Raw genomic sequence first — 25023 nt, forward strand, 5'->3', positions numbered from 1 at the left:
GTTGTTAAAGAAACAAGCTCAGAGCTGGCATACCTTTAAAAACGTAAGTGAGGAATCAGGAGGCAGACAAGTTGTGGCAGTTTGGTAATCCTTACTTTGTGTTCACAACAGCAAGTCCAAACTGTGCAGAATGTCTCCATGACAAAAAAAAAGAGAAAACAAACCAATAAATAAGATATGACACAAACTGTTGGGCTTGGCGTTTCCTTATCTTTTTATTTAGCAACATAAAAGCTTTAAAACAGAACATTATAAACTATAACAAATCAAAAAATGTTTTGTTTTTCGGTTCAATGTGATGGGTTAGCAGATTTTTTATTATAGGGCACAAAAGCACCTACTGAATGACTTTAGAGTGAAGGTTTGATTATCAGATCTTACAAATTAACATTTGAAGTCATGTCAAAGCTGAATGTTTACTGAAGCACAGAAACATGAGCTCTGCTCCTCACTTATGAACATAATCAAAACACAACTTAAAAACCAGATTCTATACAGGAAATAAAACCAACATGATGTGGCATAATCCAAACTGATGTCTCCCTTTGAGGAAGTCGATTAGTAGTTACTCGCCATGTTTTTTTTCCCAGATGAAGAGAGAAGTTGTGCAACCATGGCGATCAGAGATCAGAGTGAGCGGTGAGTTACTTGCTGTGGTGATAGAACCTCTGGCTGCTCTGACTGTGGGACAGAAAGCTGTGGCGAGGAGCGCTCTGTGGAGAGCTCTGGAAGGGAGCCTGGAGACAGAAACACAGAGCAACAGATGTCAGTGTTCATTGATGAACACTATTTGAAACAAAGACGATTGTGACACTTCATAACACTTCTTTTAGTTTATGTAGTGCACGCCAGGAACACATGGTGGCAGCATTGGTAGGGCACAATGGAAAAACCACACACATGAAGGCTGGGAGTTGAAATGAGAACATGGATGAAGATCTGCAAGTACAAGGCACAGATGGAGGGAACCAGACAGAGACTCTATTAGGCCTGGGCCATAATTCAGTAACAAATGCCACATTTTAATGCAGAAATGCTACATATTATGTCTTAAATACATCTTTACGTTTTGCAATCTTGTGCATCATTTGTCATATTGAACTGTTCATATTGACAAAATCCATCTTCTATATAATATAAATATTGATATTTTAGTTTTTATCAGATGGAGGATAATATATTCGGCTACACTGATTATAAGATTGGCATCCTTCACAGACTCATTTTTAGCAGCGTTTGTGACAAGAACTGTGCGAGTTCTGGGGGTTGACCTTGGCGGTGGGAATCTGGACGGCCATTGACGGTGTGGGCAATAATCCTGGAGCAGAAGGATGCATGGCTGGTGGATGTATAGGCCTCAAAGCTCCCTGAAATGTTGACAACACACAATAATAAACCACTGCTGACATTTCTGACTCATCATAAGATAAGATAAGACTTAAAACAAGTTTTATGAATGCTGCTTTAGGAGTGTTCCATTTTCCAGCTTCTGTTAGTAGTAATTGACCTTTCCGCAAGACTTTTCTCCCCCCCATTATTATGTAAATGTAAATCTGTGAACCGGTCTTACAGCGTCAGTGAAGCCTGACTGTTGGTTGGCATGTTCCAGCTGCTTCTGCAGTGGTATTCCTGCTCCAGGAATGTATCCTGCGGGAGAAAAATAGACAGGTTACTTCACAAAATGACCAGTGTGCAGCATTTAGATGACTTCACAGTTGCTCTGTATAAGAGATGTCATTAGAGCAACAGGAGAATTGACTGTGCAGACAGAATAACGCATGAGGAACTAACCGGGCTGGGAGGTGAAGTGACTGTGGACGGGGTAGCCGGGCTGCTGGTGGGGGAGATACTGCATGGCTTGAAAGGCAGAGGCACCTGAGGGAGAATGACAGTGATTCATGCCCCATTTCCACCAAGTGGTACAGTTTGGTTCAGTCTAGGTGTGAAAAGTTAGGAGCATAAACAATAGCCAACCGACACCACAGTGACTGTAGTCCATTGACTGGTTAACAGGGAACCGTCACTTCCAGGCGACAACAGGAAGAATACAAAACTACCTATTTTAAAATATACCGAGCAATAAAACGAACTGAAACAATTTGGGTAAACCCCTGAATGTCTGAGATTTAGTGCACATGGAATTTTATTTACAGTATTACTGTTAAAGCACAGCCTAGTTCTATACGTAATTCATAACAAGCATTACTGCATGAGATAGAGTATCAACTAAATATTAACTACTATACTGTAATGCAACAATGAGAACTTTAAAGATATGAAATGTTTTTAACATTTATGTATCATTTTTATTTAAATGGGCATAGAACGCAGAACAATTCCATTCCAGCCTTTGCAATTTGCTTATTAAGCCAGCTGTTCCCTGTGTTGCAGTGAATTCATCGCATTTACGTGGCTGACACAGCTGCTGCCATCTGGCCAACACGCCACGCAGAGAAAATGTGAACCATTCAAATCATACTGTGGTGAGGTGAACTGCACTTGGAGGACTCGCAATTATAGTCTCACTACAACCACCACGTTCCCACTTTGATGTCATTTCTGAGTGAACCACAACAAGCACAAAGACCATATCAGCCTGACTATTGCAACAGTATTACTGGGAGAGAACGTGTGATTTCCTCTGATTAGCAATATTTATGTCAAATCGCTGGTTTCAATGGATTTCATTGAGCATGTAATTGTGTTTTCTTGCATCACAAATGATTTTTGATGCCTGTCAGTCACATGTCCTGTACCTCTGATTTGAGAGCTGCTTGCAAAACTGACAGGTACAGAGGGTCCAGGGGCGTAGGAGGAAGGATGCTGGGACTGAGCCACCCCGTAGGACTCATGAACTCCCTGACCCCCACTGAACTGGCCGTGGTCTGCAGAGGCTGAGCTGAAGCCAGGTGTCTGATAGTGACGTGTCTAAAAGAAAAGGAAGAGGAGAAGGAGGTATTTCACTGGTTTCTCCATTTATTTGATTATATTTATTACTTTATGAAGAGTATGTACTTTATACTTTATACTTTATGTTTACTTCTAAAAATGTTTCTACTATGAAAGAATCAAGACTATATATACAGTGTATATATGTATATATATATATATATATATATATATACAGTGTATATATATACACACATATATGTATATTGTATACACACACACACACATACATATATATACATACATATACACACACACACACACACACACATATATATATATATATACATATATACTGTACAACTCAAGCCAAAAACAATGAACTATATTGACATTTAACACACAGAGCACTCAAACCATAGTGTGATTTTAAGACAACACAAATGGTTAGACCTGGCAAAACAATTCCAACAAAAAATTACATAGTCCATTTATCGAGGGCTGAATGATTTGGGTATTTATCTACTTGGGATTTTTCTGATTTCTGAATAAAGAACACAAAACAACAAAACAGTTATTGCACCAGTTTTCAGAGAAACCCATCACTAATTTCATTGTCTTGGAGAAATAAATATATTATAAGCGACAGTGATTTAAGTTGTGATATCTTCTTTTTTTTTTTAATTAACGCTGTAGTGTGTGAAAAAATGTCCATTACATTTAAACTATTATCAAATCAGTTCAAACACTGCTGATGAAGCCAATCAGGTGAAAGAGACACAGACTTTAGGTAACAGAATTAACCCCAGTTCTCTGAAACCTGAGCAGGGTAGGGAGATACTGAAACAAACGTTGAAAGAGAAGGGTTGGAATATGGACCCAGAGTCGTCCCGAGGTGTGGGCTAAGTTTTACACTAGCAGTGTTTTGGCAACAGACGTTATACACTCAAAACAATATTGACTTTGTTATAGATTTAAAACAAGAAGATAAATAAGCTCTAATGTTCCTAACATGGTATTTAAATGTATTAAGTGTCCCACTGCCCTTGTGTACTATCAGTCCATCTATATCCTATTTTTTACGATTTAATTGCTGTCTTTGTGATTTGTTCACTGCGCTGCTTCAAATTGCACTTGTGATTTGAAAATGATTAAGCCCAAAGAACTCTGTGAAAAGGTCACTGAACATTAATTTACTTACTGGAATCACAGCAGCAGGGAACAGCTGTTTGCTTCGTTCTCCAAGTAGAGCACCAGGTCGACTGTGGCTGACCGGACTGCCTGAGAAAGGACAAGAGAAGGATCAGATGACTGATATGAACAATGAAAGACAATGATCATTTTCCACATGAACCCAGATGGATGGAACCTGAGCAGAAACTCACCTTGAATGTTGAGGAGGTGCTGCCCTGCATGCATGGGCAGACTGGATTGGTAGCTGGCTGATGTCAGCGTTGTGATATCACTATAATAGACACCAAAGCACAGCAGATAAATACCAATAAAAATTACGTACCACTGAAATCTAAATAAAATAAATTAACAGAAAGTACCTCTGCTCCTTTCTGCGTCTCTTTTCTTCTTCATGAAGAACTTTCTTGAGCTGTAAAAACAGCTGGTGTTTCTCTTCTTGCAATCCCTGAAGTTTCTCACCCATCTTCATCACCTAGAAATTAGGAAGGAATGGCCATTTAACATAAACCCAGACTAGGACAGGAAAGTTGTTGATCAGCATCAAACTTGCGCATAATCTAGTTTTAATCACCTGTTCTTTGGTTTCCTCCAGAGACATCCTCTCCTCTATTTCTTTGGTCCTCTTCCTCTCTTCCTCCTCCTTCATCTTCTGCTCCATCATTTTGTCCACCTCTTCCTCCTCTGGAAAATTATTTTCATGTTGTTCAGCAGTGTAAAAGACAATAATAATATAACAGAGACATTGTCAATAAAAAAAAAATCTAACATCTACGCACCACATTTATTGATCACCTAAAAACAAATATCAATTTTATACGAAAACTTTACAATGATATCTTAACATTAGTAACCAAAAAAAGTTACATAACATAATAATAATAATAATAATAATAATAATAAAGCATTAGCACATTACTTAGGATATACTAATATATGTATATACTAACATTTCATTACAAATGGTATTGTTGAAAAGAGCTCAATTCACACAACAAGAAACAACACAGGGGGTCAACTGCTTAAAAAGAGAAAGATAAACATTTTTATATTACACAGTTGCTCTGCATACACATAGAAAGAATGTAATTAAATGTAATGAAAGAATACCCTCTAGTTGTTCATAGAAAGAACAACTAGAGAGCCTTTTTTAACCATTGTCCAGGTGTGGGCACTTTGGGGCTCTTCGCTGCAGACTAACTGCTAAACAAAGTTTGGCTTGAAGTGGTCTTCAGAGGTTCAGAATTAAATAGTGTACCTTCTTCTGGGACACATTAAATACAGAAGTTAGAACAATTCTTATCAAAGCAATGAAATATTAAATGGGGTTATATATTGCATATTAGTGTCAGGTCTGTGAAGGTTCTGAGTCATTTGTCATTATATCCTCAGGAGTGTAGATAGATATAGGCAACATGGTTTGCTGGAGTTTACCTTGATATAGTATTACAACTGAAATACTGGAAATAAATCAACTATATGTTGATAATCGATTTAAAATCACAAACACACTCTCACCTTGTCTCTTGCGCTCTCTCTCCCTCATGATGTGTTTGTGGAGGGCTCTGGCCATCGCATTGGACAGCTTAGGTCTCTCCAGCAATGCGGGCATGGTGACAGGCAGTGGAGGGGCCAGCTGGTATGGGTTTAGAATTCAATTTTAACCGTGTGAATTGTTACAAAAACACTGCGAGTTATTTGACATATTTTCTACATCTTACTTTACTTATAACCAATAAAATTGCCAAAATTGCAAATACTTCAGGCCTGGCTGCTACTGCGCTGCTATGTTAGCATTTCTAGCTTCAGCTGACGGTAACTGAGAGTGCAGTTAAGAAGAGGTTATCAAACAGCGCTGTATACCTTGTAAAGGAGCATAATCATATTAATTACCAGCAGAAGCTTCAGATTTAAACACGTATCATAGCAATCGAAACTTATAAAAAACAGCTGGACTTAACTAGCAGCTAAGCACAGTCGGAACGCCTTTTTATGACGTCTATGTTCTGTCGTTTATTTCAAAATTCTTACTTTTGTCGCGTTGGGAGTTTAAAAAAAAAATATCAAGCCGTGTCGCGGTTTTCAGTGGGAATCCACTTGACTGCGTCTTTGACAGTTAAACAATGTAAAATAAAAACTTCCCAACAAAACATAAACAGACAAGAGATGTCCAGCCCGGATGTTAAGGTTGAGCTTCCGGTGTCATGGGCGAAGGCGAATCGTTCCGATGTTTCTACGTTGCATTCTGGGAAATGCAGTTTTCGTCTGTTTCTTTTTTTATATAAAAAACAATAACCGCCCCACGTGTCGAAAAAAGAAATGCAAGCTTACATACCCTCCTACATTCGAGTACTTGTTTTTTTTAACTAAAGTGCTCACATATTACACCTAAATATAAGAACATTTAAAAAAATGAAAAAGACATCAGATAAAATGTTGATATGATAAAATGATAAAATGTTGTGTTTATCTTGTTTCTTGAATTGTATTTGACATTTGTATTTTGTACTGTTTTTTATACTTTGTATGGTGACCTTGAATTTCCTGAAAGGTGCAGATAAATAAAATGTATTATTATTATTATTAGTATAATTACAAAAAATAATAAAATGTATACATCCATCTACTGGGAACAGACACGTGTAACACTCCTGGAGCTGGTCCAAAGCCTGGAGAAATGGAGGGCATCAGACAGATTTATGCCAAATAAATGACTTTAATAGAAGATGTGAGCAGTGGTAATAGTAGTAGCAGAACAAAGCTATTAATACTGTCAAAAATGTGATTGCTGCTCCTTAAATTCCCACTCAATGTTCCAATTTATTAAAGGCTTAAAATAAGTTGACAAGCTCAAATATCCTATCTATAGTCAAACCGGTTTCCAGTGCGTGGTAAGCACAATGTGGAAAGGAGCAGCCACAGTAACTGATATGATAAGTCACATCACATTATGTCCTCAAGGATAAATATTTAGGGTAGTCATAATAAAATAAAGGCCAGTAATAGAATTTTGGATATTTCTGGAATCCACTTCACCATTTGCACCAAGATTGAGCCTCTCATAGTGGAAAATAAGAGATATTTGTTAAACTAAAACATTTATAAAAAAAAAACACAAGAAACACAGATTGATTTTATCACATTTTATCATGTATGGTCATGAGTGGAGAGAAAGAGCCAGTAATGCGGCTGTATACTGAGTTCAAATCTTATTTTCTTCTTTTAAAAAAAGGAGACAACTTAAAAAAAAAGAGAAACTGCACTCAGCTTTACAATACCTTTAGAAATCAAGCCATCTAAAATTAACAATAATAACAACATTAATCATAATAGCAATCAACAGAATAGTCTTACCACTGAAAGCAGAGGATGGTTGTTTTTTTTCTTTTTATGTCTGAATTCTATTAGACTCCGTGCTCAGGTCAGATGCTGGGCAGCGCACTCAACTGTCATTTCACAAACTTCAGTTATGGTTGTTTTTAAAAACATTATGCAAGCTATTCCAGCCACAGAAGAACTGCTGCAAAACAGTTTCCTTTACTCTGCCAGAGACAACATTATCTGCCTTCAGCTTGTGGTTGCTGTTAATCTACTACCCTAAACTCAAAAGTACTTGATCTTCCTGCAAGTCAACAAAAGTGGACAACCAATAACTATTTCTATTGTCAGTAAGAGCTGACGTGAACTCAAACACTATGCCTTTCTCCCCTTAACCCTTGAGTAGCTCTAATTTAAACCTAGTCCTAATACTATTTCCTTAATTGTTCTCAGATTTATATGATCAATTATGATACTAGAAAAATAACTGGCCACGAGACCACCTAGCCCAAGTTTGTACTGAAAAGAGAGGCAAATATAATTCAGACTGCAGAATAATAAAGACATAAATGGATGGGAGAAGGGTAACGTATGGATGGTGAAAGTGCATCTGACATATTTACTCTGGGAACTCTAGGCTGCTGAGCTGGATTTAATATTTAAATGAATGCACATGGTGGAGGTCTCAGAAAGGTGGGTAGTGGTTGGGGGCGGGGTTGATAGTGGGATCAGATTTCCCTTTGGCTGTTCCCATACACACTCTCATCACTGTAGGCAATGTAGAGGAAAAAGTCCTCTTCATGATGCTCCTGAGAAGGGGGGACGGAGGGTGGGAAATTATGTTAGTTACAAGATCAAAAAAGATTCAATGTAAAAACAAGATCGCTACATGAAATGACATAACAGACGTCGTTGTGGTCAGTGAGAGAGGAGAGCAAGTATGACTCACCTGGTACAACAGTCCCATAGTAGCTGAGGTGGGTGGAATGACGTTGTTTACAAAGAAGAAGAGAGCATCTTCAGCTCGCAAGTGGATTCTTTTTCGAATGAGGAAGTAAAACTGGCCCACTAAAAAAAAAGAGATATAATTTAGAGAATATAATTTAATGCTTTGGTTAAAAAAAAAAAAAAAAAATACAAATAATAATAATAATGATAATAATAATAATAATAATAATAATAATAATAATGATGAATTCACCTGTCAGGTCAGATGGGACAAGGTATTTCTTCTTGTCCAGATCTCCTATTCTGGCTTTAGGGGCTTTCTCCACGATAACCTAAAAATAAATCATAAAGAGTTACTGTACATCATGTTCTGATGAATCTGGTGCAAGTTCCACAGGCTGAACCACAGCTTTCTATGAAATGAGAAGTACATCAATAGAATATTTCATCTTCACCTGAAAGAGGATCTGAGAATATGTGAAATAATCCCCGTTTACAATTGATACCTGGTGGAGAACACCAGAACAAGAGCTATATGCAAAAATGAAAAAGTTTTGACTGAAGCTGTAACATGACACTTTATAACTTTAACATTGAGTTAGTGCACTTGCTTGATTTTTTTTTTTTTTAACTGAAATAAATGTAGCTTCTTGTCCTGCCTTTTCCCTGTGTGACAATAAAATGATTAGCTTTTGGTTTGGGTGTGTTATGTTACATTCAGTAACACAAGTCAGTCACAAGTAACTTTTTAGTGCTTTTATTGTAGTAATGTTTTTGGCCTTATTTTCCACCTCTATTAGAGGGCAGTTTCCAGAAAGTGTTGTCAGGTCAGTCTGAGCAGCAAAGTGCCAAAGGTTGTGATCTATATAATCTATCCACAAGAGGCAGAGCGACGTAAACAAGTGCTCCGTTTGTTGACGCCAACTATTTTGAGGCGCACTGCTATTACAATTTCAATGTACAAACCAAAACTACCCCCAGCTGCACCATCCAACAAAATTCGTATTCGGCCTACTTACTTCAGAAAACAAGTACTTTACTAGCTTTTATTTTTTCTCGACACAAACAATTAAAGAAGTAGTTGGAGGAGGGAGACCTGCCTTATATCCTCCCGGAGCTTGAAAGATTACATTATCCTTGAACGGAATATACAACATACTTATTTTACAAAAACATTATTAACATGTTACAGTTTTAACATTCTATGTTATTTCCTCCAAAATAAAGACGCAAACAGAATAACACCATTTCGAGTTTCATATTCAAATACCAAAGTTTAAATCAATTTATTGTACTCGGGAAGGGGTTTTGTTGGTAGAACAACGAGGAAATGACTTATTTATTAACAACAGTCTAAAATAAAGGAAGGATTACACGCAGCTCTTGCTAGCTGGCCTGTTCAACGCGTCTGAAATTATTGACCAACATCTATCGAATTCTAACATGACAGTCTACAAATAGAGAATTATGCGCGAATAACCAGTTGGTATGCATAGTTATAGCGCGTTTTACAATGTGGATATCAAGAATAATTATCCGAAGGACAGAACCGTCGAGAAACCCGGACCTTAGCAAGCCGTCAAATAGCTAACAACACGGAGCGAAAGAGGAGCTAACGTTAGCTACTTACTGGTACCCTGTCCGGATACTTCTTCCTTATTTTCTCGCCCTCGGACCGCCTTTTCTCAAAAGGGTGCTCTTCTTTGTACTGGAACTTCATCGTTAAAAGAGATGACAGACAACAAGTCGGTCACTCCGGGATTTGTGAGATATAGGTTCGGCGCAAGGAAGAGCTGAAATTCGCTGACACACACGACAAAAACAAACGTTGCTAACTAGCTTTAGCTCGCTACAGCTGTTTTCCTAGTGCGATTGCGGCGGATGGATACAATAACAACATGACGTAGATGACAGTCTAATTCGCAGGGTGTGTTTTTAGCTATCATGTAGAACATTAACCTATATTTGGTTGGCAATAATCTACGTTTATTCACATCATACTCTGTGTTTTAAATTACACTGACTGCTACGTTATTTCATGTAGTACTATTTTATTTTGATCAACCACTGCGGATAAAGACGTAGTGATGGGCGGTGAAGAGGCATCTGTCCTTGTCATATGACCGAGGCCCAGCAGCGTTAGCAGCTGTATAGAGAAGGAAACACCAAAACATGTGATAATTCACTGTGATTTTGGCTCCGCAGCTCAGTGTTAACTGTAAACTGAGTTGATATGTAGCTAACAGGTCCCGATCTTAATGGAATGTGGAAAAAATATATACTTAAAATTAAAATTCTGCTTGTTTTATAATCCTTCATGCTTTTAGATCATAAACAGAGCAGCAATCCTGTCCAGCCTCATATGTGCTGTTCTGTATTTTATGATCACATCCATGACAAGGTGCATAAAAAGAACATGATGTTAATCATACCTTTAAAATGATTGGGGTCCATATAAGGGCAACAATTAGCTGATGAAAAAGCTTCAGGGCCCCTGATAGGTTACCCACACTTGCCCTTTTTTATTTTTGTAATTGTAATACTATCCTAGATGAACCTCATATTATCACTAAAATGTTGTATGAGTGGAAGTCTAGCTTCTCCTATAGGAAAGTGACTTTTTTATATTGCATTAACTTTTTACACACTGACCAAATTGAATTGCCAACTTTCCCTTTTAAAGACAGAATGATGTATTTAAAATATATAATATGAAATACTAAATGGTTCATATGTCAATTTCCTACTTCCTGAAGAGTCACTAACCAGTGTATTGTGCAAGTGACCCACAGCTCTGACTAGGACTCCTGACTTGCTCATGTGACATGGCTGCAATACAACTCATTCATGAGCTGCAGGCATATGTTTTTTTTCTGTGAAATGTGAAATTTAGTCAGACTGCACAAATCTATGAAAACACACCTGTGTTCTCGCTTTCTTCGTTGACAAGACACAGAGCCCTGACTGTGAAACCACATATTTCAACCATTTGTTTTGACCCAAGCTGGGTCAAGTCCATCACAATTTGTTTGACAATGTTAAAGCCTTGGATCATATTAAATTTGAGGTTTTCATCATATAGCTTAATCTTAATCTCTTCCATGTCAGGTACTCTAGATAGTAGGTTACACTCTGCTTCAGATTAGGATATAATGTGATGAATCATTGATGGATGAGATGATTTCAAACTCCCTGGTTTGACAAACTTATTTATAGACAATGAATAGTTACTGGCAAGTGCTTTAGGTCAACCTGTAAACTGTACAACAAAGCCTTACATGGCAGGTATCGATTTTTGATGGAGTATAAAATAATGATAGCTTCGAGTTCTTCTCAGTCCAAATCCAAATCTTCTCTCCAACAAAACACAAACCTTCCATCATGATATTTCAGGGTGTATTTAGTAGCGACAATCTGACCTCCCCCAAGCCTGGTGAATTTCAGGTTTGAGTCATAATTCTTTCCACATATAATAGTCCTGGAAGAAAACATCAGGCAGCCACACCTAGATATATGATTAATGTAATAGGAGGAAGTACTCAAATGAATGATCAGCAGCTGTTTCAGTCTATAACTTACTTGAATGAAAAATCCATACAGCAAATCGATCAGTGGCATAAAATGACCAGTGAGCCTTCTGAAAAAAATTAATGAAATATACATTTTTCCACAGGCATACTTAATATGTGACATTTACTAGTAAGAAAGGGTACAAATATCAACATATACACACAAAACAGAAGTTGCTCACGTCTGCAGTGGTGCCGCAAAGTACATTTAAGTGCCTCCATTTGTGGTGCAAAACCTATGCAGATTCCTTCAGTATGGACCAAGCAGGACATGTATGTTCATTGCTAATGCTGATTCTGGAGGGAATTCTTTCAGAAATGTAGATGTAGATATATTTTCCCTGGCGCAGTGTGGGAATACTGGAGGAACCAATGCAGTTCCCTATTACACCACACCAGGGCAGCAGATCATTGAAAGTTGGTCTCGCACAGAAACTTGATTTCCTCTCCCCATTTCTCTCCCCAGTGAAGTTAAATCAGTTAGAAAGTTGCAAAATGAGAAACAAACAAAAAACAAGCTGGATAAAAAGGGGCCGATACTGACAAGTGTTTTATTAGTAACACAGACCTGGAGACAGAGCCAATAAGAAGCCACTGTGAGCCTTAACAAGACTGACATTGTTCAGAAGGCATTTTAAAGACATAGGGTCTAATAGTTGAACCCATACATTAAGGGGAGCGGGTAAAAACTGAAAGGGGAAATCTGCGAATTTGAATCAAATACAAAACCAACTGCAACCAAAACCAGAAGGGGAAAAATTAAGTGCAATTCCTATTAGATGAAATCAGGTTGGCGTCAAATAGTAACGGGGAAAGAGCAAAATGAGTCATGGTATGCAGATGTCACATTATTATATATAAACAAATAAGATATGGAAATGTTGCACAGCAGTCCACATTGATAGAAGCTGTTCTTTTTTTCCTCACAATTCTTCAGTCAATTCTTTATCACCGAGTCCTATTAGGAGCTTTGTGCAAAGAGTGATGTTGTGGCTGAGAAAACAAAAAACTGATAGGCTAGTTGTCCAGGAAAATGCCTGAGTGGTATGTTCCAAGCAAATGTCCATCAGATACTTCATGTAAGATGATCCTTTCTTGGTTAGGTGACAAAACAAAACAAAACATGTACCTTCAGGAATCAATGAATCAACATGGGGGTGTGACGCTGATCTAAAAAACAGGTGGTTTTTCATTAACCTCATTAATTTTTGTCAAAGTATTAAATTGATGAGTTGTTTGCTGAAGTGCCAAGTCTGGTCATGATGGAACGGGAGAAGAACTGATAATAAAGAACTGTCTTTGTTGGTATGCTGATCCCTCTCCCCCCTCCAAATCTTCAAAAAGTTTAAAAAGGACGAACAAACTCAGCAAGCATTCTCCGACTCACGTACACAAGCTCGCCTCCATACAAACACAGTCAGTATTAGGAGCTATAAGGCAGAGAGGCTCCATTTTATTTTGGAAAAAAAATTACAAATAAAGAATCAAAAAAAAAAAAAAAGAAAAAAGGAAAAAAAAAAAAAAGAAGAAGCTGGCTCTCCCTCCCTCTCTAGTATTTTTTGGGCTCTGGTGATCCCATACTGTTCATTCCATGTTAGGCGGTTACCCCAACCCTCATGTCCTCAGAACACATGGTAGAGGACTGACAGAGGGCCGGTGGGTCGTCTGTGTGGGAACGGAGGGCAGGAAGGAAAGAAGCCAGCAGAGAGGAAGAGGCTGGTCAACAAGTCCCACCCCTCTTGATTCAGCCAATCACCAGAGTCGGTGCTGGTGGAGGTTTCGACTGAGGACGGAGCGGACATCAGCAGTAAACCTGAGGAAAACAGAGATCCACCGTGTTAACAAAGTCATGGGAACATCTTAAGGCACAGCCTCAAGTCATTAATCAGGCTATACTATATAAATGTAAATATTAAGGGAAATATTATAAGCAACAACTTGTTGATCCTCTTAATAATGTCAGTGAGGTGATGCTGGGAGTCATCTTAAATGCTGCCAAACTGCATTCTAATGTGTTAACTTTCTCTAATAACTAAAATAATGTGTGCTTAGTTGATGACCCGAGTTCATGTGGCCAGCTTAAGACACTGTGAACAAAGAAAACAATGAGTTTAAGGGTTAGCACTCTGTTATGTGTTTTACCTTAGTGCATCCAGCATAGGCAGCAAGTTAAGAAGTGCTGTGTCACTAGGGTCGCTGAACCAGGACTTGATGGGTATTGCATTGTCTGGAGGGTAGAAGACAGCCAGTCAGTCGTGTCAGAGGAACAGACATGAGCGGGATTTTATGCCGCGTTGTTAGAGATACCACTGAGTGTTAGAGGAGTGGCAGAGTTAATGAACGGTTACAGCATTTACAATACAAGCCTTGTATGAGAAGAGTTATTAGTCCCTTTTCCGCTTCTTCACAAGACGATGTGCATAAGATTTTGTTTGAACGTATCAATCTGATAAATCATTCAATAAAAGACTCACTAAAATCATAACAATAATAATAATTGTAAATAAACAAGAGATGGCTGTTCTGTTTGCTTATTTGAGACAAGGCAAATAAAAAAATAAACAGAGGGTACAACCCACAACCCGAGCGGACCATTGTGCTGACAAAAGGTTGTTAAATCATACCTGGATGGTTACGATAAGCACCAGGCGAGTTGTCCAGGATGACAATACTAGACAGGTCATCGTGTACTACAGACAGGTCTTTAATATAACTACCTAGATCCAATGTACAGTGCTGGAAAGAGAAACAAAAGGAGAGTCCGTGGCACCATCAAAAAAGAGACTGAAGAGATTTCAAAAGATAAATTGTCAGAAAGAAATCAATCAGTACCATTTACAGTATATAAATGTGTACACAGTACTACTAGGTTTTTCGAGCAATACCTGTCTGTAGTATCTGCGTCTCAGGATGTTCCTGTTGTTGTCCAGTTTGTCTGCCACCGCTGAGCCATAAATCTCCATACTAGCTGTAAAAACCACCAGCTCATACCACTGGCTCACCTGTGCACACACACACAGAATATGGAGGACACAAAAGTGTAAGAACACAAAGTCAGTGCTGCTGCGTAAGTCTCAAAGGAGCATTGTCCAAAGCAAATACAGGTATGTGTCATTGGGTTGTGAGTGAGTGCAGTACAATGGAGAGAGACTCGACAGATGACAGACATAATAAAGGGTGACCTCAGAAAGACTCAGCAGAGCGATCTCATGTTCACACACTGCGCTTTAGTGTTTACTAGCTCGTTATTCTAGGACTCAACCACAGAAAGTAATACAGAGCAGTGACAGATACTCACCACTTCTAAAAAGAAGTCAACGTGTGGCCTTTTATGTACAAAGAATCTGACTGGGTGCTTATCAATGACGACCTGCATTGGAAGGGAAACAGAGGAGCCCAGTTCATTTAGACGAAGCTGCTGGTTAACCTGGAATGTATGAAATGTAAATACCGTTTATCTGCAAGTAGCAATTATTTTCATAATCGATTAATCTGAGGATTATTTTCTCAATGAATTGGTTAGTTAATTGATCCATAAAATGTTTTGTTAAAAAAAGCATTGAAAAGAAGTTTTCAATGGTTAGTTTTCTCCACAACTGAATCACTTTTAATGATTTCTTTATTATCATAATTATATATACTAAAAACACACCATTAACCCCATTACTCAATTATCAAAATAGTTGACAATCAATTCAGGAATCGATTAATAGTTGCAGCCCTAAAATACTGCATATGTGTTACAGCCCTTACCTTCAGAATGAAGTCTGGCGGTGTTCCCGCTTTCACTGTGGGTCTGAGGACCCCATCATGGTGAGAGTGGATTAGCGTCTCATCCAGGTCCAGAACCAGAATCTTCCTCTTTACTGCATCTGAAGTTAACCAGACAATAACTTTTATTGTACAGTATATATTTTCCCCACCACCAAACTTGCATGTCCATTGAAAAACCAAGCCTCATTAGTGGGAGAAATAAGGTGCCACAAGGGTTCAGCACCTTGACATGACAGGGCAATTGTTTGCAAAGCGAGGTGATGCACCTCCATTTTTCCTGCAAGGCATGTCACAAAAATAAGTCCGACCAAGATATTACCAAACCAAACCATGCATTTAGGTTGTAGTTATGTCTGGACACAGATGTGATTTGACCACTTGTAATTAACAGACAGTCTGCCAGAAAAGAACTGCTTTAAAAAAAATTAAAAAAACAATCGGATTTGTCTGCAGTCTGACGAAGCTTTAAGACGGTGCCATGTAACATGGAACAGCTCATGAGTAAGAGAGGTTTTTTCTTCCAGGATCTCATAACTAGTGGTTGGGGTTATTTTAAACACAAAGATGCATCCCTATGCATAACAAGACACAATTGTTCCCTCAATGCAAGTAACAACAGTTGATATAGCAGAGTGAATGTAGTGGAGATTGTGACAGACACTCCAGATGAGGTTGCATGAGTGATTTCAAAGAATGGGCTTTTAAATGTCTCCTTCATGTCTCTACAGAAATGAAGGAGGCTCATTCAGAGTGCACACACCAGTCCATGCTAGTATTTAATGTGAACTCTAGCATGTGCATTTCCTCTCCACTTCCAAACTGCAAATGTGCCTTGTTGCTGCTGGGATCTGGTCAGAAAACAACAGTTCAAACATTGAATACAATCATTTACTGTCTTCATAATGTTTTATTTGATTTTTGCTGTTCACCCAGCAAACTGACTTACTGATTTATCTTAATATAACTAAGGGTTTGAGAGCTACAATCCCTTTGCCTGCTCTCTCACCAGTAAAAAGGTTTTATATAATCAGAGGTAGACCAATTCATGGGGCCAATATTTACCAATTTTTAATAATCGGTACTGGCCTATTATTATTTAAGAATCAGCCAGTTATGACAAAGTACACATTGTTAACTCATACGTTGCTAAGTCACTAAAAATAATTCTTTCATCTCGATGTTTTTTAGAGACCTGTTTAAAGTCTTTAATATTTCGTTTTAATACTTACTATTGTTTATTGTAAATACTGTATATGATTGCACTGCAGTTACCATCCGTGTTGTTCAATAACCCAAAAATAAAAATGTTTGGGATCAAATGATAACCATCAGTTGCCTACAATAATTGTACTACTTTCTTGGCATTGTACACTTGCTCAATAAATATCATACATCAATGTCATTGACTAGAAGTGGTTTTAGACGTGTTAGCTTTTGCTTTACTGGCAGGCATTTCATACAGCACATTTAAATGTATGAAACTGTCATTTAATTAAAAATATGAACCCTCAAGTGGAAATAAATCTGGTATCCTGTCAACAAAAACACACTTTTATTCTCATTACTTGTTTGGATTTCTCTTATAATGGTGGAACAGCGTTAGTATGCTTATTAAAAAGTCAGCAGCATACACCCACATTAATTGACAAAGCACAACAGGTTTATTAAATCAACAGAGAGAGAAAACAGAGGCTGAAGTGTGGTTAACATTTTGCCATGTGACCCACCTAAATAAACAGAAACGCACAAGAGGATCACACAGACACATGGCATAAAAATAACAGTCAATAGCTTGTCGGAGTTTCCTCATATGGAGATGGTGTGTCATAGCAGTCTGGCTGTGTCTGTTTATTTTCAGTGAGAAAAGGAAAGTCCAGAGAAAAAGGATGGACCAAGCACAAGTGAGCATGGATTTGATGCTGATAACTCAGAATAATCGCTTCTTCCTTGAGAAACCTGTTCAACCTCTACTCAAATGTCCTCATAACAAAAAATGGTATTTTAATCCACGCCATCTATCTAATAATACCAAAAAATAAAGCAACTAGCAAAAATCATCCAGTGATCCTTTGTGTATTTCTTGCACTTTCCTTTTTTCACAAGGGCCCCAACAACTTGGGTGAGTGGTCATTATTATGAAAACAATCGTGTACTCACTGAGTCTGTTTTTGGAGATAGGAGACAGAGGCAGAGTGTCGTATCGCACCGTCTGATACTGGATTATCTGCAAATGAAAAAAGCATATGAGACAGTCAGACAACCCTAATTTAAAAACATACTTAGTCTTTTAATCTAATTACAGGTGGAAAAAAAGGGGAGCTGCAATACTGATACTCAGTGCTGTAAAATCTTACAGTATTGGTCTTAATTTGTCAGACGACCCCATCATGTGAGTTTATTTTAAGCAAGAGGTGAATCATTTGGGGCATTAGTGAAGTGGCTTTATGTCACAGTTACTCAGGCACTCTATAGGCCAATTCGAAAAAAAATAACATGATTGAGATCAAACTGCGCTAGAATGAGTCAATATTTCAATGAATGGTCAAATGGTGAATACGTCAAATACTGAAATCCTAAACCCTGTATATTTCAGCTGGGGATGAAATCACTGGATCAGATATCGGGAAAGAATGATTCAGTTCGATTCAAAAACCCATTGTTAAAATGTTTCGGAACTATATGTGTTTTTGGCTGGTTGTGGCAATATGGTCATGGCATTGGGAGAGAAATACGTTGTTAACAAGCTTGGTAGTGTAAAAACTACTGCATTGAACTAATATCGAGATTAGTAATGCAAAGTCACTGTTGGGGCCCCAGCTCTATATTTTTTCTGGCTTTCAGGGATTAAACAGAGGCTTTTCCTCCTACTTCCTTTCTCTAAATGACAGAGAGGCTCCTTCCCAGTGCCACTCTTGCCCAGGGGCTCTGCACTTTTCTTCACAGGGCTATTTTTATCCCCCTCAGCTGTCAGTGGGTGTCAGTGGAGCATGGGGGCACACACACATACACAGAAGGGAAGACTTGCAGGGTGACTTTGAGCCTTTGGGACTGCTTGGTACCTAAGCATTGGGCAGGGCCTCCCCCTCCATGTGCCCTCCCACTGCTGCCTGGCAGAGTAAGCTTGGGGGAAGTCTACTGGTGGTGGCAGCAGCAGCAGCTGCTGGGCACCACCGGGGGACCTCACCCTGAACGTCCATCTGGACCCCGAGCCTGCAACTGAGACTGTCCTTTAACACAAGTACTAAAACTAACATTTCAGTTATTTCTCTCTAATCTGAGCAAAAAGTCAGACATTTTCTGAATACTTATCAAATTGGAGAGGTAGTTAAGACGGTTTGCTCTTCTATTTACCAGGACACTGGTAAATAATAGTTGGCATTTAATAAATTACTTAAACTGATTTGGTAGTGTAGACATTGACAATTGAACTAATTAGCTAACAATTTAATTAGCTAATTGTTTCAGCAAATTCTCCATATTCAGCCATACACTGTACAATACTGAAGATAATAAGCATAGCTGTTATGTAACATGGTGACAGTGCAATTAATAAAACAACCTTCTCATCATCCATGTACACATAAGAGCGTACATGGGATTATGACCTGGTTCTAATGTTCACAATCCATTACAGCTTTTATTGGTCAGAAGTTTTGGATCAGGCCACCTGATGAAGGGTGGACAGATATGTTGAGGTACACCTGATTTACACACAAGACTTACTACAGCTATTAAAGCTATAGAAATAAACTCAGGTAAGTACAATAGAAAAGCGTCATAAACCTCGACTATTTTTCCATCATGGTCATGGTATTTTTGATGTCTATCTATAGCGGCAAGATAAAACACTCCCTGGACCATGATATTGTTCCAGTGCATCACCAATTGTAAACAACAAAGCTAAAGTAAGTGTGAGTGAGAATGAGAGGGAGAGAACAGTACGCACTCTGTGTCGACATAATCCCTCTCACTTTGGACAGAATATGGACTGGGCTATTCGCTCTCAGAGCCTGTTGACAACTGGCAAGTGTTACTGCCACACAACAAAACGCAGACAAACCCTGAGAACAGAAAGATAATTATGAATGCACACGAGGCACTCCTCACAACTCTGCTGGCCTGGGAGAGTCGAAGTCCACGCCTATTACACTGCAAAGACGTCTATAACTGACTCAACAACTCTGTGTGTCAAAGTTACTTCTGACACCTTAGGTGCCATATTTATTGTGTGGGATTTGTGTTAGAGTGAAGGTGACCTGCAGCCTTGTGCCTGGGTGCTCCTTGAATCTAAGCCAGAGGATGGAGGAAGTCTCTTTGCAGACACCTAAATACTTTAAGATTGCAATACACTGATTAGTTGATGCTAAAAATGAAAATAAATGTTTGTTATTTATTAAGGGGTAAAGCAAAACATATTATAGATGAATTGCTGCTGAGACTACCTGAAGTATTTACAGACCTGTAGAGATTAGAGACAAATGCTTACAGTGATTCGTCACCATTTTCTGTCATATTATGATGTGCAAATCGTTCATGAATGAACCATAAAAAAGTATGGCTAGCTAAATTGATGGATTCCGTGTGCTACTTAATGTACCACTTCTGTTTCTAGCATTTGTGCAATCGTTCATTGTTATATTGTTAATATATTTTAAAATAGGAAAATCTGACACTATCCAGACAGTACATAATATTGGGGCACTGTTTTTCTGTTCATTTATTTCTCTTCTGCATACATTGTTTCATAGCCTTTTTATAGACTTTATCATACTTCAAAAATAGAAGTTTTGAGGAGCATCTTTACTTGGCAGGATGCATCACTTGTATAGAAATATTGAACTGTTTAATTTTACGGCACTGAAAATGGACGTAGCTCTCATGGAAAGGCAGATTGCGCAGACCACAGGCTAAATTGTACCACTAAATACATGTTTGTTACTTAAAACTGCATTTTCTGCAGGAAAAGCATATTTTCCTGTCTTAAGTTTATTAACCCAAATTAGCAGGACAGATGCATTCAATGGGGGAAATTATACATTTCTTTACTGGGAGCCCACTGAGCACTTCTGAAGACAGATATGATCAGATATTAGAACATTAGGAGCAACAGCAACGAGAGCCATAACTTTGCTCACTTGTCACAGCAACACAACAAGGGCCAACAAGTCTCACCGTCCGTAGGTGCTTCCTGAGGATGTACATAAAGAGGCCCCATATTCTAGACGTCATGCCGAGAAAAGTGCGGATGCCAAGTAAACAATGCCGGGTCTTCAGCATGTTGATGAGCCCGCACAGACCCCACAGTCACTCAACCTTAACTCTCAGTTCCAAGTTGTTTGGGGGGTAACTGCAGAGGGAACTTGCCTACCAGTGACTCAAAATCCGTCTTTAGCCACAGTAGCCTTTCAGATCATCAAGAGGCCAAGCAAACGTGTGAGTACCTCGCTCTGCACACTTGTGGCACAGTTATCGATAATAAATAAAGTGCATTCTCACAGTCACTGTGAAAGACAAACGTGGACGTGGGCAAAGGAGAAGCTGCTGCACGACGGCTACTGTCGCATGGACATTAGCACGCTGCTGCGGCTCCTTCTGCTTCTGCTTCTTCTTTGGCGTTTGACGGCAGCCAGCATTCGTACTGTCGTTCGTCTTCTCTTCCTTTCTTTCCGATTTACACCAAAGGATCACAGGCGTTAATGTGGGCAGCTAATTGTGCTAGCTCGGGAGCTAGCTGTCTGCCAACTAACGTTAGCAAGTAGCCGCGGAGCTACCGCTAGCTCGACGGGGTGACCACCTTGAACCTTGGACAAAAATACCCCGAAAAAGCGGTGGAGCCGCTCGTTGACAAGCACCGGTTCAGTGCGACTAAACTCTGCACAGCGTCCGAAAAGAGACAGCTTCACTGAAGTTGCTAAAAGTCCAGCCGGCCCGGTCCAAATCAGTTTGTAGTCCAGTGGAAATCCGGAATGAAACTGCGAGCCGCCATCGCCGCCTTGCCGTCACTTCCGCGAGGAACCGCGGAGTCGCGCGCAGCACGTCCACGTGGAAAGAAAATAAACAGACGTGCACGAGCGACGATGGTAATCCACTTTAAAAGTCTGTATAAAAAGTAAACAACTATGAATGTGTTTTTTTACATTATTGGAAATACAAATATGTGTTACTTACTTAGATAGCATTATAGTGAGTAATACAATGTATTGAGTCAATAGAAACTTGAATAAAAAGAACATTGGAAAGATGGCTTCGCACTATATGGAATTTTAATGTGTGGAATGTTTAACTTTTTTGCATTTAATGATTAAATTCAGTCTATATTTGATTGTCTTAGTAATATATGTATCCTTCTATCTTGTTGTGACAACTATGTCTGTGCTAAAAATAATATATATACATATATACATACACATATATATATACATATACATATATATATACATATACATATATATAAATATATATATATATATATATATATATATATATATATATATATATATATATATATAATTATAAGAACAGCCTTTACACATCATTGAATTAAAACTATGGGGACATCCACCATAGTTATACATACAATAGGTAGTAAAATATTAAAATGCAACATGAATATTTATTCAATCAACCAAAAATGTGCACACATGGTAGAGATGTACAACTTTCCTAAAGTGTTCTATTTCAGACAGAGCAAAGGTGTTGTAAAGTCTTGTTTAGTGGCAAAAACATTTTTTTCCTGTGTGAAAGAAAGGGACACTGGCACAAGACACGCTGCTGTTTTTCCAGTGTTGTGGACACTGCCATATACTGTAACATGGTTCGGTGCAGAAATCTTTAACCATTGAATCAAGATGACCTCTTAAGATAGTAAAATGTTATATCTTCAATTATATCGATGTGATCTTGGGAATATAGCCACTGTTTAAAAAGATCGGAAACAAAAAGACTGGATATGATGCCTATCACATTCTATTGTTTTTGTAATTATATTTATGGAAATAGAAATGGTTGTGTGGTTGTACATTAAATGTACAACAAAAAAATATATAAAAACAAACTTGTGTTCAAAAGTAATTTTATTTTACAAGGGGGAAAAAAATACAATAAGGTAATCACTGATATTTGGAAACAGTGATCATAGGTATTACATTATATTTCCAACTCCAATAGATGGTGGTAAGGCTTTGAAACTGCACAACTGAAAATGATTCAGTGGCAAAGTAACGTAAATGAAACGTGTATCTTCTGGTCCTTAAGTGGGTTTTATGGCCAAATCCTACACATCAAGATCATCATCTGGGTCCTCCTGATCATAGTCGTCGTTTGCATCAGGCTCATACAATATTCGTCCTGATCCCAGGCCTGAGTGGAGCAGAGCTGTTTTCCTGAGGATAAAAAGAAGACATTGTTTTTCTAGATAGTTTAAAATCATATTTAAAACATTTAAAATGAGCTATAATAGAAAAGATGCTCACTTCTCTTTGCTGAAGACAAAGGGAAGTGCAAGTTTCTCTTTGGCTTCACGCTCTGTGTCAGATAAGCGAAGGTTGAAGGTCAAGTTTGCTGCTGGGTCGGCCTACATAAACACACACAAAGTTAATTCTTGCTATATCAAAAGCCTTTCTTCAGTTCATTAGTCTTATAAAATACATATGTTACATTTCACCTCCTGTTCCTCGGTGTGTGGCTGCTTGAGTCCAGTTTGGCTGGACTTGCTCTGCACTATGATGGTAAGATCCTCTTTGATGGTAAAAATCTCCTCCTATGAACAAATTCAGTTATCATTTCAAGTAAAGTGTAGGAAAACAAAATTGCCAAGTTAAGTGCTTACATCTTGCATAACCTTCCCCGACTTTGAGCGCTTTGTTATTTTTGCCACTGCTTCATCTCCATTTATTCCCGGAACCACAGTGATGACTGAAGTAGCCAAATGGCATACACTTCCCACAGTCCCTCTTTGATGCATATCTGCATGCAGCAGACCAATAATAGTTCTCACAGCTCCCCCTAGTTAAAACACAAGATAGAAAAACTTACATTATGGAATGAATGCATCTTTTTTTATAGTTTCACTTGATGCAAAGATGCATTCAATATTATATTTTACAGTCAATATTAAGGCTTGGATGTCTTCTTCATTAATTGAGAGAATCTAAATAAATAAATAAAATATCACGTAAAAGGGTAAATGATTACCTTTTTTAAGTTGCTGAAGAGTCTTGCAAACAATTGAAGGACTGACATGCCTCAAAATCCAAGAAAGAGAGTCGATTACCAAGGTAGCTGCCTTGGCGTGTGATGTTTGCTTTACCAGATGTGTAATTTCCACCAAATTGAACTGCCGAACTGTGAAAGCTGGATGATCGGTCCAGCCAAGTGGGTCAGTAAAAGCATTGTGAAAGTGTAGCCTGAAATGATGGAAATAGTTGAGGGATGGTAAGTTATACTATGACTTAATGTGTTTGATCAATAGTACAAAACATAAGCACATCAAATTTAATAGGGAAACTAATTGGAGAACTTGAAAGGGCTGAATTAAGTGTACATGTTGTGTGGGTCGGTAATCATTTGAGACAAATCATTTCAGCATTAATCTGAAGTTACCTCTGAGTGGTTGATTCTTTTAATCCATCTCTCAGTTCATCCTCACTGACGTCAAAACCAATGACATGGATATCTTCCTCCCTAAAGTCACAGCTCAAATTAGTGTCATTTTAGTAACATATATTAAAAATACAGACATGCATTCTTTAAATACCTGGTAAGTGCAGCATTTATGAAGCTTTTCAGGAGTTGTCGGCCAGAACAACTAGCAGAATCTAGCAATACAAGTAGAAAATACAGAACTGCATGATACTGCTTCGTTTCAAATACTTAACAGATGTGTCACTGTATTCTAAAAGCGTTTACCTTGTATGACGAGAAGCCCTCCTGCATCGGCCCCTTGCCATATCTCAGGCAACATTGTATTATAAGTAGAAGTCCAGATATCAGCTAGTTAGCATGCTGCTAACACACAGTACACAGTAACATAAACACCACACCGTAACATAAACACTAGGAGTATATAATTGAATGTAAAAAATAATGCATATCTCAAAGTAAAGGACTGCTACTGCTGGGTGACGCGGCAAGTTTCATTTCACGGAAAATTAAGCCTTTACAAATCCAACATGTTTCACCGACACAGCGTGTGTTGTGCTAAACTAAAAAAAACTCAATACCCCAGAATGCATTACTTATGGGAAACGTAGTTCAGCCACACTCACTACTTGTGCTTCAAGTCGGTACGAATGACACCGTGATAAACTACGTTACCCATGATGCCTCAGAAGAC

The 25023-nt window shown here is 38.3% G+C and overlaps 4 protein-coding genes across 8 annotated transcripts; all 4 read right to left on the reverse strand.

Moving 5' to 3' along the window:
* Positions 1-196: 196 nt before the first annotated feature.
* Positions 197-6274, reverse strand: gps2 (G protein pathway suppressor 2). 4 transcript variants are annotated; one of them, XM_058624094.1, is made up of 11 exons: positions 6112-6274; positions 5599-5716; positions 4655-4764; positions 4443-4555; positions 4275-4354; positions 4091-4170; positions 2757-2928; positions 1792-1875; positions 1571-1647; positions 1272-1367; positions 197-737 (listed from the first exon to the last, which is right to left on the reverse strand). In XM_058624094.1, the coding sequence occupies exons 2-11, from the start codon at positions 5690-5692 to the stop codon at positions 645-647; spliced, it is 999 nt and encodes a 332-aa protein (XP_058480077.1). In that variant the 5' UTR covers positions 5693-5716; positions 6112-6274; the 3' UTR covers positions 197-644. The 4 variants fall into 4 exon arrangements, with proteins under 4 accessions (XP_058480077.1, XP_058480079.1, XP_058480076.1 ...); XM_058624096.1 differs by lacking the exon at positions 6112-6274 and adding an exon at positions 5974-6095; XM_058624093.1 differs by lacking the exon at positions 6112-6274 and adding an exon at positions 5944-6064.
* A 934-nt stretch (positions 6275-7208) lies between these two features.
* On the reverse strand, positions 7209-10197 carry gabarapa (GABA(A) receptor-associated protein a). Its single transcript, XM_058624102.1, has 4 exons — positions 9977-10197; positions 8600-8678; positions 8348-8466; positions 7209-8207 (listed from the first exon to the last, which is right to left on the reverse strand). The coding sequence occupies exons 1-4, from the start codon at positions 10064-10066 to the stop codon at positions 8127-8129; spliced, it is 369 nt and encodes a 122-aa protein (XP_058480085.1). The 5' UTR covers positions 10067-10197; the 3' UTR covers positions 7209-8126.
* Positions 10198-12452: 2255 nt separating this feature from the next.
* ctdnep1a (CTD nuclear envelope phosphatase 1a) lies at positions 12453-21854 on the reverse strand. Of its 2 annotated transcripts, none has more exons than XM_058626027.1 (8): positions 20862-21854; positions 17847-17913; positions 15669-15787; positions 15214-15342; positions 14801-14917; positions 14540-14651; positions 14058-14142; positions 12453-13728 (listed from the first exon to the last, which is right to left on the reverse strand). In XM_058626027.1, the coding sequence occupies exons 1-8, from the start codon at positions 20964-20966 to the stop codon at positions 13668-13670; spliced, it is 795 nt and encodes a 264-aa protein (XP_058482010.1). In that variant the 5' UTR covers positions 20967-21854; the 3' UTR covers positions 12453-13667. The 2 variants fall into 2 exon arrangements, with proteins under 2 accessions (XP_058482010.1, XP_058482011.1); XM_058626028.1 differs by having other exon boundaries at positions 15214-15285; positions 20862-21840.
* Positions 21855-22744: 890 nt separating this feature from the next.
* elp5 (elongator acetyltransferase complex subunit 5) lies at positions 22745-24918 on the reverse strand. The gene is made up of 8 exons (XM_058625542.1): positions 24597-24918; positions 24445-24505; positions 24291-24371; positions 23883-24094; positions 23518-23693; positions 23353-23448; positions 23162-23262; positions 22745-23071 (listed from the first exon to the last, which is right to left on the reverse strand). The coding sequence occupies exons 1-8, from the start codon at positions 24649-24651 to the stop codon at positions 22963-22965; spliced, it is 891 nt and encodes a 296-aa protein (XP_058481525.1). The 5' UTR covers positions 24652-24918; the 3' UTR covers positions 22745-22962.
* Positions 24919-25023: the final 105 nt, after the last annotated feature.

This window comes from Solea solea, chromosome 3, assembly GCF_958295425.1.
Source record: "Solea solea chromosome 3, fSolSol10.1, whole genome shotgun sequence".
NCBI classification, from domain to species: Eukaryota; Metazoa; Chordata; class Actinopteri; order Pleuronectiformes; family Soleidae; genus Solea; species Solea solea.

Excerpts from the sequence above, each read along its gene's own strand:
- gps2 (XM_058624093.1), bottom strand. The coding sequence starts at position 5,964 with ATGATTATGCTCCTTTACAAG. Across the intron at positions 5,717-5,943 it reads TGATTATGCTCCTTTACAAG|CTGGCCCCTCCACTGCCTGT; the intron begins GTATACAGCGCT and ends AACCCATACCAG. Across the intron at positions 2,929-4,090 it reads TCCCTGCTGCTGTGATTCCA|ACACGTCACTATCAGACACC; the intron begins GTAAGTAAATTA and ends CTTTTCTTTTAG.
- gabarapa (XM_058624102.1), bottom strand. The coding sequence starts at position 10,066 with ATGAAGTTCCAGTACAAAGAAGAGCACCCTTTTGAGAAAAGGCGGTCC. Across the intron at positions 8,679-9,976 it reads AGTATCCGGACAGGGTACCA|GTTATCGTGGAGAAAGCCCC; the intron begins GTAAGTAGCTAA and ends ATTTATTTTTAG. Across the intron at positions 8,467-8,599 it reads TGTCCCATCTGACCTGACAG|TGGGCCAGTTTTACTTCCTC; the intron begins GTGAATTCATCA and ends CTTTTTTTTTAG.
- ctdnep1a (XM_058626027.1), bottom strand. The coding sequence starts at position 20,966 with ATGCTGAAGACCCGGCATTGTTTACTTGGCATCCGCACTTTTCTCGGC. Across the intron at positions 15,788-17,846 it reads TATCTCCAAAAACAGACTCA|ATGCAGTAAAGAGGAAGATT; the intron begins GTGAGTACACGA and ends GGTTAACTTCAG. Across the intron at positions 14,918-15,213 it reads TTGACTTCTTTTTAGAAGTG|GTGAGCCAGTGGTATGAGCT; the intron begins GTGAGTATCTGT and ends GTGTGTGCACAG.
- elp5 (XM_058625542.1), bottom strand. The coding sequence starts at position 24,651 with ATGTTGCCTGAGATATGGCAAGGGGCCGATGCAGGAGGGCTTCTCGTC. Across the intron at positions 24,506-24,596 it reads AGGGCTTCTCGTCATACAAG|ATTCTGCTAGTTGTTCTGGC; the intron begins GTAAACGCTTTT and ends TTGTATTGCTAG. Across the intron at positions 24,372-24,444 it reads ATAAATGCTGCACTTACCAG|GGAGGAAGATATCCATGTCA; the intron begins GTATTTAAAGAA and ends CTGTGACTTTAG.